Here is an 18,316-nt window from a genome sequence, read left to right on the forward strand (position 1 = left end):
TAGAAAAGTGACTCAAATGGATCATGGTGGGCCTAAATCTTGCATCATATTTAAATGGGTAATTTAATGTAATATTAAAATATGTGTCATTTGTTTTTTGTCTATTTTTTCAATTTAGCTTTAAAGAAATTTAGCTTTAAAGATGTAATCCACAATCTAATATAGTTTGCAGAAATACATGCATCATGTATCATAATATAACTTAATACATAAATCGTTATACTAAACTGATGAGCACGTGCAAATATGGAAATATGTACAATAAGACATGATAAATATATCACACCAAGAAATAATGTTTTGATTAAACAAAAAATCTGCGGCTGTTGTATCCTTAATGCTACAAAATATCGGGCATGCGTAATGGCATAGCAAATGTACTTCCGTCCCTCAGTATTTGTTTACCTTTTTTGACAGTCCCTACTGTCCTACTGGCAACACGCGCTTGCAGTCCGTTAGAAGAAGTAGTCAAATTATCTGGATAACAAAGGTAAGTCATAAACTACAAAATTGACCGTGATACTAATTCAATATTGATAAGATGTTCTAGAATGTGAACAGATATAAATAAAAATGTTTTTTTACATTTGTGGACTTTGATCTGTATTCCAATTTATCAACAAATCGACATGCGCAAAAAAATCGCGGCCGTTTTGTTGTTTTCTATGTTTGTTGATTAAGGCCTACTGCAAATCCATTCGCTTCATGTTGGAGGAGGTATTACACCTATTATGAACTTAGCTGATTATTATTTCATATTCAACTGTAGTCACTGATCACCATGCACAATTTCATGATTTACATAGTAATTTATTCCTGAAGGTCAGAACTTGAATTGGTTAGTTCTGAATTGTGAATAACATCACATATATTATAATACGGAGTTCAATTGGTAACACGGCTTATAATTTTATGTAATAAGTAATGAATAGAATTTAGAAATTTAGATTTGGTTAATGTATTTCTCCTAAATTATTACAAATAAATTAAATAATGGATGATAATTTCTTGCGTGCTGTACATGTTATCAAATTCTCTTTGCAGCAGCATCTGTTGATGCTGCAAAGACAGAGACTCGACCCTTCTTGTAAATACTGCAGTATTGTGTTACTGTACATGCATGTAAATAGATGAAGGAATTTGCTAGTTCTGAATCTGCAGTAAATTTTATCATGTTTAAGTAAACATGTTTGAACATTAATAACTGATAGAAAGAAAGTTTGTAAATCTGCAGAACCCATATTAATTATATTATCATTTTCAAACTCACGATATAAGAAAGGAACCTCAGTGTATTGGTACTTGTCACAAGTTGTGACCAGTTAGTGGGACATATACTATGATCAATACATGTGTACATTAGACAATTGTAGCCATGCAAGTGATATTACTGATAATTAATAAACTAAATCAAAATTCTTCAGATTTTCATTTTCAGTACAAAATAGTTGTAAGGAATTTCATTTGTATAAAGTATCATGAATTGACAAGCAAACTAATCCTAAAACCCATACTTACAGCACAATAATGTTTTGTGACCTGTTTTGTTTACATTATTCCACTTGATCTTTCAACAAATAAAATGTGTTTTGCTTGAAGATGAAGACCTGTATTACATATGCCATGCCACCTTTCGCAGATTGAAAAATCAATATGTCATAATTATGATGCATGCAGACAGGAATTCTTTAGGAGTCCTGACCCTCCAAATCTGGTCTGGGACTTGGCTATACGTAGAGCAGGGCTCGACACTAACACTATATGGCTATAATCATCTTGTCCAAGACCAATAGATTTCAGCAATGACTATAGTGAATAATTTTATTTAACTGGTCCTTTGGAAGTCACAATTGTTAAAATATTATGAAGTCCAACATTATCCTTTGATAAATATATAGATTATAATGTAGCGACCTGATGCTCAATTGGTAGAGCGTCCATCTATAGTTCAGAAGGTCCTGGGTTTGAACCCCTGTTAGGCCATTGCGTTTCTCTTTCTCCTGTTACAAATTTTAAAGTTGGCGCTCATTGAAATGTACCCACAGAAGGTTGGGTAGGGTCTTTTGTGTTTTAGGAGTCGACAACGGGAGCGCGTCTGACCGTCTGGAGATCTGAAGGTGCTGTGCACCTTGTAACCTCTGTCTGGCCGTTGCATTTCTCTGTCTCCTGTAACAATAAAATAAGAATGTTCCTTTAAGAAAACTGCTGAAAAGACATACATTTGTACATCGCATGATTATTATCAATTTTGTTCTAAAACTTCATCAATGTTTATGGCAGTGGTAACCTGTGTTCCCTACATATACTCTCACAGTCAATAGCATAAGATGTTTATGTTTCGTGATGTTTCCGTAAAGAAATGTTAGACTTATACTGGTAGTTACATAAGGACTAGTTCAAAATGTTCAACTTGTCCTGTGGACTAGCAGGCACAGATAGTCAGTGTCTTACCCTATAGAGGTCACTTTAATAAAACAATTTGACCCATTCTCTGAGCTGCTTGCCGCATGGCTGCATACACATGTAGGGCAGGATCCAGTCTCATGGCTGATCCAGAAAAATGTGAAAATACATGTTTTTTAAANGGGGGGGGGGGGGGGGGGGGGGGGGGGGGTAAAGCCAAAAAAACACCTCTGGATCTGACACTGAGTCTGTATTTCTAGTATATTCATGTCAAACTACACGTAAAGGAATGAAAGCCTGGCAAAACTTTGGCCAGTCATGAAAAATCAAGGCTCAAAATCATTGGAAGTTTTGGTAATTACCAAACAAAGAAAAGTAAATTAATTGATATTTTGATATTTCAAATCTAGAAATCCTTAAAATAATTTCATACACACACAGGGTCATGTCTACAGGTAATGGAGTTACTTTGATACATGAATAATGAAAAGGGAAAAGTTAAATCGAGCAAAGCAGTTTCAGTTGAATTTCTCGTACTTTCTCCCTCATTGGAAATGTGGAATGAGGGAGATCTCCCTCATTTGTCCGATATGCATATATATATATTCACTTCATGTATTAGTCAATGATGATTTGTCCGGTCTACATTTCAGCTTATTGGTCTCACTCAGTCGTTTGTTGTTAAATTTTCTGTTCTCCGCTATGTTCATTTTAAATGATAGAAATAGTAAATATCAATGCCAATAAAATTAATAATTCAAGTTAAGTTTTCTAACTTGAGAAACTCTATGTAATGTCATATTTACCTTCTATGTTAAACTCTTCACACATATATATATATATATATATCCTCACCACAAAGTTATCAGTCAAGTGACAAGATTATAAGCCGGCAGCATGATCTGTGTCGATGATACTCTTGTAATGTCCCGGGGCACTGTACATGTCCTGATTTGGTATCTATAGATACCTGTCTGTAGTGAATCTCCAATAGAAAATTGCCAACAAGTATATATTACCCTGTGTTATACGATACAGTGTTAGTTTAGAAACAGTGCTGTCATGATTTCAGACACAAAAAATATATGGATTCACATGTACATATTCATGTTTTTTAAGCGTCGCGATCCCTGTGTATGTTTCATTTTTAAAGAGATCTTCATGCCAGGCTCTCGAGATTTCTGTTTATTCCCTTGCCTGGTAATTTTTTTTAATTAAGACTGAGGTATATTCGATCTAGTTCTTATATAGGAATAGCCACATTGTAAGTGGCTAAGAAATCCGTGAGAGCTACTAGACATGGGACCCTTGACCTGAGATTAAAAAAAGTCCTTCCTACTTTGCTATTTTCTTCCATATTGACTAAAATTGCTGCAAAATGGTCCATTTTTCTCTGTGCCAAGGATTTTCCTCGGGGCCATATTGATTATAATTGGTATGTAGATACTTATGTGATTGGAGTCTATATGTATTCATATTGATTCATATTTCTCGTTACAATCTTGTTGCTTCGCCTTTGCAGATTGATTTTAATATGTATCTGATGTATTTATGTGGTTTCAGTAGGGAAAGCATGTTGGGCAAAAGTCAGGATCCAGTGTCAGGGCCTGCCCAGAGTGAGGATGTCCACGATCAGGGCCTGTCACGCACAGAAAGGATAAAGGCCCAAGGAGTCACACTGATGGACTCCATCAAAAAGGGTCTGTTCGTGGTGGGCACTGCCATGATTGTTTTCTCGGCTTTCAGGAACTCTGTGACATGGTGAGTGTTAGCTTGGCCAGCAGCTATTTTGAAATGTCATCTGGAATGAATATTTGAAGCAGATACATCATCAGTGACTTTTCATCCTGGCTGTTGCAACACGGTAGAAACACTGTTTTATTCACAAGGAAGGAAGCCAACTAAATGTTATAATAATTAATGGAATTCTCATTTCATTGGGTTAACGGAAGTTTGAATAGACATGTACATACCGTATTTATTCTGCAATAAGCCCAGGGGCCAACACATAATCTCTGACTGAAAGTAGGGGGTGGGCTTATTACAGGAAAACACATAATCTCCGACTGAAAGTAGGGGGTTGGCTTATTACAGGACAACACATAATCTCTGACAGAAAGTAGGGGGTGGGCTTATTACAGGACAACAACACATAATCTCTGACAGAAAGTAGGGGGTAGGCTTATTACAGGACAACACACATAATCTCTGACAGAAAGTAGGGGGTGGGCTTATTACAGGATAATGACAAAGCTTTTGTTGGCAATTTTTCCTAACTGCAATATATATTGATGGGCTTATTACCGAGCATGGGCTTATTGCTGGATAAATACAGTACATAACCATATAGAAACACATAAACAAACTGGTATGTGGTATTTATTATACAATCGTGTGTGTTTGTTATTAGAGCCCTTAATTAGACATGTTCGTAAATTTATAATTAATTACTCCTTTTCTGTTGCATTCCGTCACATGTTCTGTCGTAATTCAGTGACATTGCTCTAGAAACCTCATTTCTTCACTGGTTTTGATCAAAATTATATTCAAAGGTCAAGTATGAGAATACCTCAAATGTAAAAAGTTTTTCATGAACAAAAGTTCAAGGTCACCTTTGCTTTTAAGCAAATAACGCTAATTTGAATGGGAGCAGGGGTTTATAATTTCTAGCTTCCAAAACAGTCAGGAACAATAGCCAAACATGACAGATATTAATTAATGAAATAGTCTTCAGGTAGCTGATGAAATACCGGAAAAAAAGATTTCCTGATGCTAGGCAAAGAAAAAGGTTATTCAGAAAGGTTATTCAGATTTGTTTTTTTTATACGCACGTCGAATTTGACAGAAGTATAATGGTTGGGGTTGTCCGTCCAGCGTAAACTTTTGTTTGTCTGGCAATCTCCTACATTTTTCGACAGATATCTTTGAAACTTGGTATACATTATAATCATGATATGAAGTTGTGTCTCCCTTAAAAGAATTTTGATTCAATTTTTTTTCCAAAAGTTATTGCCCTTTGTTCATTTCAGTATTTTATTTTTTGTCCGGAGATCTCCTCCTACATTTTTTGACAGATTTCTTAAAATTAATTTCATAAATATTTATGATATGTTGTTGTGTTTCCGTGAAAAGAACTTTGATTCAACAATTTTTGCAAAAGTGATTGCCCTTTGTTTATTTCAGTATTTGATTTTTGTCCGGCAACTGCTCCTACATTTTTCAGCGGATCTCTTTGAAACTTGGTATACATTATAATCATGATATGAAGTTGTGTCTCCCTTAAAAGAATTTTGATTCAACAATTTTTGACACAAAGGTCTTGCCCTTTTTTCAATTAAGTATTTTATTTTTTGTCCTGAGATTTTCTCCTTCATTTTTTATAGCAGGTCAGCTAACAAATGCACTCTTAGAATGATCCAGATCTTATTTCATCGTAAGAAAGTATATAACACTATATGGCATTCAACGGCCATATATTGTTCCGCCCCGCGGTATTCCTGTTTTCATGTTGTTAAAGTTAAAGTCCGATTTAATTCTTGATATATATAAAGCTTGGTCTACATTTGTGTACATTCAAATATTTATTTAAATAAAACCTTTGCGAACAAACAGATTTATTTTTGTGCCAAATAACTAGAGAAAATGTTCTTGTCAAGACAGATACCTTAGACCAGCAATAAGATTCTGCAATTGTCAGCTTGTTATTTATACAAGCTTTTATTGAAATATAGGCTCAACCCAAGAATGAATTTTAAATCCTGACTACATGTATACTAACTGTTACTTGCAGGCATCTACAGAATGTGTGGGGAGCATCAGGATATTTCTGGCAGATTTCGTGGGATTCTATCTATCATCTGTTTGGTGATAACGATATATGGCTGGGAACTGTAGGTAATGTTTTAGTAAATATTCCAGTGTCTTTATCATTGCCTATAGATAACTTTGCTACCAAAATGTAAGCCCCAAAGATCATATTTATATGCATCTATATACCGCAAGACGATTGTTTTTGCTGCGTTGGTTTATTTTGATTTATTTAACCCTTTCAACACTGTAGACCATAATGGACACATCCATATCAATGAATGGTAGAGGTTATTAAAGTTACATAGGGGTGAAAGGGTTAATAACTTGATGTTAATTGCCCTATCAATTCATACAGCAACACAAATATCTGTTTTGCCTGTTTTATTAATTATTCATAAATAAATAAGTATATGTTCATCTGTCTTCAAGTTCCATGTACAAGTGGATCCGGGTGAAAACCCCATCTCTTAAAGATGGCGGACCATGTAAATCTATGATCTTTCTGAAAAAATATTCAGAATATATATATATATATATGAAGCTATGCAATTTAGCATCCCCAACCTCAAACTTGATTTCAACACAAAAAACTGTGCAAATTACTTGGTACTTGATTTTTTTACGGTTATTGTTTTATTTACTGGAAAAAAAATAGAGAAGGGAAAAGAAAAGAGAGAGATATTTTATGTTGAAGCTGCAGATTAGTTTTAGTTTCTACAACGTCCCCTAAGTAAAAGGCACGGAAGAAAGTCTCTTGTGGGGGGACCGCATCAGTCGCACCATAAATCACAAAGTGGGAAACAGCAGGTAAACCTGCACAGGTCGTTGTCTTTGTCAATGACTACATATAGTGAATTAAGTCAGAGATAGAAAAACAGAGCTGCAGCACTGCAAGTACAATGGAACTTGAAAGTTTGATAAAATTACTCAAGGAGATACCCAAATCCAAAGAAAGACATGAACACCATTAAATCTCACCTTTTTTTACTCACAAAGTTTCAAAATTTCAAAATAAAGTTTGCAAAAATGCAAGAAATAAAAATCAGTACAGTGTAAAAAACAACACCACTAGCATTTTCCAACAGCCAGCTGTGTACAATCTAACCAAGGATTCCCTTGTAACCAAGATCTGACCAAAGTTTGATGTCCCACTGTGTGTGTCAGATTATATACAGGTTTCAATCATCATCATATGTATTTTTTCACTCAATTTGGTGACATGTTTATGGTTATGCTAGTATGAGAATTAGAGGAAGAGCGATAACTCTTACATTTCTTTGTAATGAATCTTAGAACTCTTTTGTGTTGAAGTTGAGTTTTTGGAAAGAGAAAAAAGACAAAATCAGAAGAATACTGTTTGCTCTAATTTTGCCACCTTTGAGCTAATTCCCCTCAAATAACACACATCATGGTGGAGAATCCTAGATTTGTTAAGATCTTCACAGAGGCGAAGCAGCTCCACAGATTTCCAGAACGTTTGCGCTGATTCCCCCCAAACACGCATCATTGGACTGATTTACATGTATGATTGATATTCAGGTTCAGGAATCAATTTGTTTTAATTTTCTCCATTTTTATTTTTTTACATTTACAGGGACTACTATATTCACATTTGTCGTGTTCTGGGCTGGAAACATTTTGCTGCTAGTACTGGACACGACAGGCTGGCCAGGCTTTCTGCTGAAGTACAAGATACAGGAGGATAAAAATGTCCCTGTAAGTTTGACACACAGCATAAGTGTGTACCATGTCCCTATGATTACTGTATACAGGGACATCTCCAATGCAGTTAAACTTTTACCTTTTCATACTTTTCTAAAAAAAACAAAATCTTAAGGGGGAGATTACACATAATTTAAAACATGAATATAATATGTGTATGTTCACTCTAGGGAAAATAATATTTAAAAAGACATCTTTTGAGCTGTTCCTTCAGATGGATGAAATCGTCAGATCTTATTAAGAAAATTCAAAATGCTCAATTTTAAGTCCAAAATCTGGAGTCCCTCTCCAAAATAGGGAGATTTGATTATAATCGAAAATTAATCGGGTTGCCTTTTTCGATTTCGGTTATTGATTACAAATTTCATAATTGATATAACTGGTCCATTATAGAAATCAAAGTGTCTCATGTTTACAATGTAAATTGATATAACTGGTCCATTATAGAAATCAAAGTGTCTCATGTTTACAATGTAAAGTATGCATTGAGTCATTTACTCTTATCATTTTTACTAAATGAATGACAAAACTGCAATAAAGTTGCTTGAAATCCATTCATTATAACAGAATGAAACTTAATGTATAATTTACAGCTGAAGAACAAAAGAACAGGTTCATATTTAGTTTGTAGTTTGAATTTCCCCTTCAATGCAATATCCAGAATGCCCCTAAAATCTTTCTCAAGAACTCAATTTCATATGATTCTCATAATAATTTGATGTTTGTGAAATAATGTATGTATTTCCTTGGCCAGGTGGACAGGAAGAAGCTGATTAAGGCTGTGAACCAGGTGCTCTTCAATCAGATAGTTGTGGGAATACCATTTTGCTATGTCTTCACACGCTTTATGATTGAGCGAGGGTGCCAATTCCACGGAGACCTTCCGTCCTTCACCTGGGTTCTCCTGGAGCTCATCATCTTCTCCCTTGTTGAAGAGGTGGGCTTCTACTACAGTCACAGGTGGGTATCGTTACAGCTCCCCCTAGTGGTTAGACATATAGCTCCCCCAATGGTAAAGGTGGATATCCTTACAGCTCCCCCTGGTGGTTAAACATATAGCTCCCCCAATGGTAAAGGTGGATATCCTTACAGCTCCCCCTGGTAGTTAGACATACAGATCCCTTTAATAGTAAAACTTACAGCTCCCCCTGGTGGTTAGACATACAGCTCCCTCAATGATACAGGTGGATATCCTTACAGCTCCCCCTGGTGGTTATACAGTTCCCCTAATGAAAAACTTACAGCTCCCCCTGGTGGTTAGACATATAGCTCCCCCAAATGGAAAACTTACAGCTCCTCCTGGTGGTTAGACATACAGCTCCCCTAATGGGAAACTTACAGCTCCCCATTGTGATTAGACATATATGTACAGCTCCGCTAATGGAAAACTTAGGCCAAAAAAATAATTACTTGGTTCTCAGGCCAATTTTTTTCAAAAGAGATGCGGCAGGGAGGTAAAAAAATAAATTTCATTTTACATGGCAAAAACGAGACGGGTCGATTTTTTTTTATTGTGTAGTTTGTAAAACGTTCATTGTGGGCATTACCTTGTCTTTTTATAGTTGTGTAGAGACCAGTCATAGAGCAAGCCTCCGAAAATCCCCCCACGATGTTCCAGACGTGAATCATGAACCTTCCCCATTCCTTATTTGTACCGAAATGAGCGCCATTTGTACACAAGACTAATAAGTCATAATCATTTTAACGCTTGCCTGTCCTTCTTTATTCAAACGTTTTCGGGACTTGGGCACAATTTTTTTTTATTACTTTCACGATAAAATCGGCAATGCAGTGCCCTAAAATGAAATGTGCGCAGGCCTGAGAACCAAGTTATCAAATTTGTTTGGCCTTACAGCTCCCCCTGGTGGTTAAACATACAGCTCCCTCAATGGTACAGGTGGATATCCTAACAGCTCCCCCTAGTGGTTAGACATACAGCTCCCCTAATGGGAAACATACAGCTCCCCCTGGTGGTATGACATACAGCTCCCCCTGATGGTAAAATTTCAGCTTCCCCTGGTGGTCATCCTCATGTAATAGTATAAAGGAAATAGTGAAAATGTATGTATATAGGGCAAGGATGTAATTCCAACACTGTAGACAATTTTTTGGAGCAATCCGCTCCTCTATCGCAGAATAAAACACAGAACACTTACATTGCCTTAAAATAAAATACAAATATAATTATAATAGGATATAGCTTATACTTAGAAGTTAAGCTGCAGACAGAATTTACATTGTCTGCATCATTGACCAATGATACGGTGCTTGTGTAAGCGACGACAAAGACATCTATGATATATTGGGGTGAAAATGAAGCTTGAAAAAGATGCTGATGCTGGAAAAAACTGACACAAGGATTCATTAAGTGATGATAAAGTTTAAGTATAGAATTCAATCTCTGGAAATATCTTTCTATACATCAAGTTTTGAACTACCTTCAAACTTCAAAGTCTTATCGTAAGGAAAAACATTGAAAATTTTTAACTAATAAATTGAAGGAAAGGAATTACTTTTTAATTGCATTAAACCCAATGTTTATAGATTTCAAATGAATATTTTTACCATGTGCTCCATGATCACTTGATCAAACATGTGAAACGACTTTGACACTTTGTGCAGTGTACATCCTTTACAATACTTGCTTTTGCTTTTGCTTTTCCTTTATACTCACATATCCTTTTATACTTCCCTCAATGTATTGCCAATGTAACCCCTTTGTAAAGCCAAAAGTAGTCCTGACAAATGGTGGCAGTATAAGAAGGTTTTATGGTATATTATGTATTAAAGTAGATTACGATATTTCTCCCCCTCCAGGTTATTCCACCACCCAAAGCTGTACCGATTCATCCACAAGCGTCATCATGAGTGGACGGCCCCTATTGGGATCATCGCACTGTACGCTCACCCATTGGAACACTGCATCAGTAACCTCGCCCCCATCGCACTTGGCCCCGTCATCATGGGCTCTCATGTCGCCACAGGATGGATGTGGTTTGCTCTTGCGCTTTGGTCTACGACAGTGTCACACAGTGGATATCACTTCCCAGGACTACCTTCCCCAGAGGCTCATGACTTTCACCATTTCAAGTAGGTACCCACACTGAGTAATTTGTCAAATAGAAATTGATTCATTTATTTTCGAATTTTAAAAAGAAATTCCACAAAAGCTTGTTTTCTTATCACAATCTGAGAATAAGCTTCGGTTACTATAAAAACAATTTCAAGATGTGAAAAGTTGTATTTCTTCAAGCTCCAATAAGTTATGATCTGTCTGTGGAGCAAATTTTAATACAGGTGTTATTTTTTTTATGTAAAAGTAACAAATGTGCAATTTTTAAAAAAATGTTTTTGATGTATACAGATTTACACAGAACTTCGGAGTCCTTGGGGTCCTTGATCGCCTCCATGGTACTGACAACCAGTTCCGTGAGCACATTACGTATAAACGCCACATCCTTTTTCTGAGCTCTGTTCCCATGTCACAGCAGTTCCCAAATCCCACTGATGCCAAGGGCAAGTAACTCTATCAAGGGAGCTAAATGCTGTCACGGATCGTTCGTCTTGGAATCGGAAAATGATAGTACGTCTACGATCTAGTTTGGAGTTCGGATGTCAACGACAATGGTTCAGTGAATGAACATGTAGTATGTCACAAAATGAAAAATGAAAAATATTGATTTATCTGGCATTTGATTTTTCAGGGTTCTAGTATATCATAATATACTTAGATTAGCACATTCCAAAGTAAAGCAAATCAATCTTTTCTGGTGAAAAGTTTAATGTTTTGGTGTCCATGTACAGGGAAAATTCTGGAATTTCAGAGCAGTGGGCCATTTTCAGCAATTTTTATTCAATATCAAAGTTAAGAGGGGCCATTCTATGTAAAATTAAAAGAATATTGGAACTTCAAGGGGTCAATTTCAGTTTTGAGGGGTCAATGGCCTCATGGCCCTCTCCAGGACTATCCCTGCATGTATAGTTTTGTGCACCAGTGTTCTTGCAAAACTGGCAAGTACATCATGTATAAAACAAAATGAATATTAGGCCAAGTCATATATATCAAGTCATGAAAGAACTGAATATCTTGAATACATATTGTGCATGTTTGGCTATGTACATGTCCGTCGCGCTTGTTATAGTGATATCACAGATTTGTCAATTTATTTTTTTCGGAATTGTATTTTTCAAGCGATATTTAATGTGCTTGTAAAGATCTACCACTGAATCTTATTGACAGTGTCTAGACTAAAGTCTGTGAACTTCTCCAATGGTGTCTTGATCTGATCAGTGTTTGTATGTCACCGACAGTGTCTAGTTCAATGTCTGTGTTTCCTTGTCCAGTGTACATGTTTGGTGCTAATGTTTATGATAATGTATGTGAGTTCAGCTGTTTGTTCTCCGTAACTTACTTATAGACATGGACAGAATTTGTGATCTGAAATTTCAGTTTATTTTATTATTCATTCAGGTTTTTACATGACAGAAATTTTAAGCAGAATTATTTTTTCGTTTACAGGAAAATTACCAATTGATGTTTTGAATTGTAATATATAACATTTATAATTCATATAATCAGGGCAGACTCTAATTATTAGTAAAGATTTGAGACAATTTAAGAAAGTAGTACATGTATACATTTACATATATGAAAAATACAGGAAGTCAGTATCTATAATAATTTAAAGTAGAAAATGTTTTTTTTGTGTTTTTTTACAAAAACTGGAATTAACTAGTGGTTTATATGTAGGTTATCTCCCTTAAATTTACCATGCTACATTATGTATATCTAGGTTGTGTTGGCGGTGGATTTCATGGCTTCCTAAGTTAGGTACATGTTTTGACAAAATTTTGTGAAAAAATGAAAATTAAATCATGCTAAATGTACCTTGTATTATAATTTAAATTGAAGGAATTTGTAGAAATATTTCGATATGAATCTTTTATTGCAACAGTAATCAAACCTTACTAGTCTGGGAAATTTTCTTATGTGATGTTGAAGTGAAAGTATACATATTTGTATGTTTCTAGTCCTTTTGTATCGGAACTGTCTCCATGGTAACCAAATAAAATAGGGAAGCTGATTTACACCTTTCTTAGTAATTTGGTATTATTTACTGTGAAAATATAAAGCATCAGGATGTTAAAGGTGCTTAAAATGAAAGTTTTCGATACAATCACTCAAAATAATGAAGTTGTGGAAGAAGTGTCAATTGGCGAAGATTTATTAAAATAGTAATATGATTGAGTTTTAATTTAGGTTAGAAAAATATTTGGGTGAAATCTAGCTGATTGACAGGCAGTGTTTCGTTGCATCCTGATTCCTCAATCGACGTGACAGTGAATATACATGTAGGTGATATCACTCCCAATTTTATCTTGATTGCCTGTTTCATGCAAAAAACATGTGCTTTTGTTTGTTATGTAATAACCTGTGTAAGACTGGAGTTGTATAGTAAGATGTTTTATCATCTAGGTAGTAGATCTACTTATAGTGTTTGATTTGCTACTAGACATGGGCCCACTTGTATAAAACATCTCAAAGTTGAGGAAAATCTCTAGAAATGTATTGTCTATGGGAAATCTTAGACTTGAGGAAATCTCAAGAGTTGAGATGTTTTATACAAGTGGGCCCAGGGTCTTGGTGTTATTGTGTGAAACTTGTTCTGGGTAGTAACAATTATAACTTAACTATTATTCCTAGTGACAGGTTTCTGTAATACCTATCAACTTGGTTAAAGTTTTTTGTTTCTTAGGTGTGCAGTAACATGTTAAAATCTTCTGGAATGCTTGCTGTGATGTTTACAGCTTATTGGATGTTACTGTGATGATGTTTACAGCATCAGGATTTTTACTGTGATGTTTTTTACAGCTTTTTTGGGATGATTACAATGATGTTTGAAGCTTCAGCATTTGAGCATGTGTGGCATGATGTTGTTAGTGGCTTGTGAAATGTTCACTAAGATGTTGTTACAGCATCAGGATGTTTACTGAGATGTTGTTTACAGCATCAGGATGTTTACTGAGATGTCGTTTACAGCATCAGGATGTTTACTGAGATGTTGTTTACAGCATCAGAATGTTTACTTAGATGGTGTTTGTAACATCAGGTTTTTTACTGTGGTGTTATTTACAGCATCAGCATGTTTACTGTGATGTTGACAGCATAAGGATGTTTACTTAGATGTTGTTGACAGCATCAGGATGTTTACTGTGATGTTGTTTACAGCATCATAATGTTTACTGTGGTGTTATTTACAGCATCAGCATGTTTGCTGAGCTGTTGTTTACAGCATCAGGATGTTTACTTAGATGTTGTTTACAGCATCAGGATGTTAACTGTGATGTTGTTTACAGCATCAGGATGTTTACAATGATGTTGCTTACAGCAGCAGGATGTTTACAATGATGTCATTAACAGCATTAGGATGTTTACTTAGATGTTGTTTACAGCAACATGATGTTTACAATGATTTTGCTTACATCATCATGATGTTTACAATGATGTTATTTACAGCATTAGGATGTTTACTTAGATGTTGTTTACAGCATCATGATGTTTACTTAGATGTTGCTTACAGCATCATGATGTTTACAATGATGTTGCTTACAGCAGCAGGATGTTTACTGTGATGTTTAAAGTTTCAGTCTACTAGGATGTTGTTAATGGCTTCTTGAATGTTTACTGTAATGTTGTTTACTGCCTAGGATGTTTACAGTGATGGTGTTAATGATATTTGCAGTACAGAACGATAGTGGATTGTTGTTTAACCAGTCATATATAATACAATAATATAATTGTCAGCATGTTGGTTGTTATCAATGTAACAATATCTCTTTGTATTAGTGTACAATATCATCTAGTGGAGTGTAAGCATGTAAGCTTTAAAATACACAGCTGCATTTGTTCAATGGACTTATGATGTGAAAAGCTGATTTTTTCTGGCATTTGATTAATTATCTTTAAAATTATCAAGGATATAAATGATCAAACTTAAATAAAGCAGCGACAAAATAGCACAAACAAAGCTGAACCTCACATCTACAATGGTACTTTCAGTTTTTCAATGCTTGTGGTGGGCAAATGATAAAATGTTAAAGGAATGGAGCCTATCAATGTATAAGTTTATTTTAAATATCTTTTCTGCAAAACTTTTCCCCTAAGCTGCCTGAGAATTGGCCGGTATGCGCAACTCACAGATCGACCTGATGCACAATATCACATATGCATGTCGGTTTCCAGTTTCCTTGTTTACAGGTATTTTTGAAATTACTTCAGTATTACTGCATTTTGTATTTACGCTAGATTTTTACAGAATATTTTTTTTCTTGGATGAGTTACACGAGATTAAGTACCCATATACAGTAAAGTTATTATGAGGGATGGGTTGTAGCAATATTTAGTAATGATGTTTTGAGGGCTTAGTTACAAGAGTAATGCTGTTTTCCTGGGGTCTTAATTTACCACAGTAATATTCAGTAATAATAATTTTATGGGGCTGGTAACAACATGAAAATGATGTTAAGAGGGGTTGAATTGGTAAATATTTACTGTAGATAAAATAAGTTATTGATTACCAAGTTGGGTGATTTAAAAAAAAAGAGAGATATAGTGAAGGTTTCTAGATTTGTTTGGCAGTGACACACAGATTCATGTTTTATTAATATGCAATATAATGGCCATGTTGTCTGTGTTTTCAATGATATTGATATGTAACACATTCATTTCAAGGGATTGAGTCCTGAAGTCATTATTTGGGATTTTTTTTATTTGCATAAGATACTATCACTTTCAGAGATTTTAGAATTTTCAATGGTTGATGCATATGAATGAATATTTATGAACCAGAAAAAATGCTTGATTTAATGTTAATGAATGTCCTTATTTGGATTTTTTTTTATATATATATATATATATAGGAGTGTTTGAAAGCTATCTCATAGTTGATATGAGGTTGAGACGTTCGTCTTTTTTGCAGGCCTTGAATATTATTGGCCCCTAGACGCTGATTGCTCAGCCGTTATCTTCATTATGCATCGTCTTGCCTAAGTTATGAAAGACAAACATCAGAAAATTTAAGTAAAACAGTACATCATATGGACATTTTCAATTGAGAACCACAATATATTTAAACAGAGATGATGTGTTCAACCCTAACCCTAACCCTGACCCTGACACTTTTCTGGCGTACACATTACAAATTTATATAGAATTACCACTTATCAATGCAATCGATTGATACTTTTTGATGTTTTTTCTTTATCATATAATTTTTTCCCATGCTTCTTTATTAATTTGTTTATTTAAGTTCCTGTTAATAATAATGTTGTATTATTTTATTTTTTATTTAAGTTCCTGTAAATAATAATGTTGTATTATTTTATTTGTTTATTTAAGTTCCTGTAAATAATAATGTTTTATTATTTTATTTTTTATTTAAGTTCCTGTAAATAATAATGTTGTATTATTTTATTGCTTAAGTTGATAGTATCACATCTGTATCCAATAACTAAGTCAAGATTTGATTCCAAATTACCTCGTTATTTCCACTCAAAATTTTCATCAGAGCAGATTTGATGCATAATCTATGCAGTGGATATTTTTTTCGTCTGAGTTTTTGATATTATCACGGAATTAGATTATCTAAGTCCGTGATATTATTAATAGGGTCTATATTTTGAAACTGAATAAGTGTTCACAATATTTTTCATAACTGTGGAATCATTTATAATTTGTATGACTGCAATATCAGAAAATTTCAAGGCATTATCAGGTCCACATTCATGTCAAAACGTTTTTGAGAAATTTCATGACAATGATTTTTTTTTGTATACTCTTTAAGTATTTTTCTTCACAATCTTGTGATTCTCCAATCGATTATGATATAATAATTGTCTTCATAAACTAAATTTGCTGTCATCTGCACTGATCAAATCATTTCAAGATTAATGACATATTAAGTGAATTTTGAGAGAGAAATTTATCTGGTTCCCCAACAAAAATCCATCTGAATGGCCATTTTGAATCTCAAAACACATTGTTCTTGTTTAAATTTTGAAAATTATGAAAATAATCTCTATTTGAAGTTTACCTTACAATGTCATTTTGATAATGTAACTTAAGAATTCATTCCTGTACAGTGCTAATTAATAATGGTTTTTTTTCATTTATTCATGTTTTATTTTATTATATTTTATTTCATTACTGTTTTTGTAGAGCCCACATTATCTGGTGCTATATCGTTACCACCACACTTAACATTGTATCAGTTTTGGTTTTATCAACATTTTAAGATATATCAAAGTTTTACTGTATACACAAACCAAAGCTTAAAGGGACCAGTCGGTCTTGAAACGTTACGACATGTTTAATATATACATTGTTTGTGTACAAAGTAAAACTTTGATATTCCATATTTCCAAACTGATGAATCTTATTGAAAACATTTAATTTTAAGATATTTGTTATAAAAAACATGATTTTCATTGGCTACAGGGACATCATATGATCTGTTGCTGATTTCAATTCCAGAATTTGACTCCCAATGTCCAATTTCAAAGATATGATACCATTCAAATTAATAGGTTTTCTCCCCAAAAATGATTTGAGATTTGCTGTAAGACTATATATAGTCACACATTTAAAAGTTGATACCATTTTTAACGGAATGATGTTGCATGCATGCTGAGCTTGCTACAAAAGTTTTAATGCATGTGGTATATTGAGTACATATATTTTCGTGGGATGTTAGTTTCTTGTAAATTCATGTTAAGCTGATTCAAGCATTGATCGCGGATTCAAATGTTGTGTAAACAAATATTCAGGCATACAATGTGTTGGACCTCTTTGCTAGCCAAGGGTTACAATCTGGTGTATCTACAAGCGTAAACCCTAGAGTATGAGGATGGTTTCTGACCTGGAACTGTAATTACTGTCTTCTTAAACAAGACCCAAAGAGTCTGTGTTCTGAGGTTGATGTGTGCAGAATATAAGTAAAGAAATGCAGTATTGGTACACCATTGGATATTGTTTTAAATAAGGTGTTAATTGTTTGAGGATAATTGAGACAAGAATATCAAAATTGGTGATAAATTCAACATATATTGGTCTTAAAGAAAGGTAGATTATCAGTTGTAAGTACTCAAACACATTCTTGCCCCATTGAAAAATAATTTGTGTGCTGCGTTGGTTTTATTTTTCATATGGAAAAGTGTTGTTTCATGGTAGTAAATTATGCCAAAATATATATACCTGTAAGTGCTTTCATTATTAAATAAATATTATTAAAGTGGAGTGTTTTTTTATTTATTTTTCATTGGACATGTTTAAGGTCACCTGAGGCTCAAGTATCTGTCATTTATTAACAATTGTTGTTTTTCG

General features: G+C 34.3%; 1 protein-coding gene across 1 annotated transcript; it reads left to right on the top strand.

Annotated features, from left to right (window-relative positions):
• Positions 1-386: 386 nt before the first annotated feature.
• On the top strand, positions 387-13,382 carry LOC110440353 (fatty acid hydroxylase domain-containing protein 2-like). The gene is made up of 7 exons (XM_021483373.1): positions 387-490; positions 3,967-4,164; positions 6,194-6,297; positions 7,808-7,929; positions 8,690-8,895; positions 10,753-11,025; positions 11,300-13,382. Exons 2-7 carry the CDS (start codon positions 3,977-3,979, stop codon positions 11,457-11,459), a joined length of 1,053 nt encoding a protein of 350 aa, XP_021339048.1. The 5' UTR covers positions 387-490; positions 3,967-3,976; the 3' UTR covers positions 11,460-13,382.
• The last annotated feature ends 4,934 nt before the right edge of the window (positions 13,383-18,316 follow it).

Source organism: Mizuhopecten yessoensis, unplaced genomic scaffold, assembly GCF_002113885.1.
Source record: "Mizuhopecten yessoensis strain PY_sf001 unplaced genomic scaffold, ASM211388v2 scaffold11179, whole genome shotgun sequence".
Classification (NCBI taxonomy): domain Eukaryota; kingdom Metazoa; phylum Mollusca; class Bivalvia; order Pectinida; family Pectinidae; genus Mizuhopecten; species Mizuhopecten yessoensis.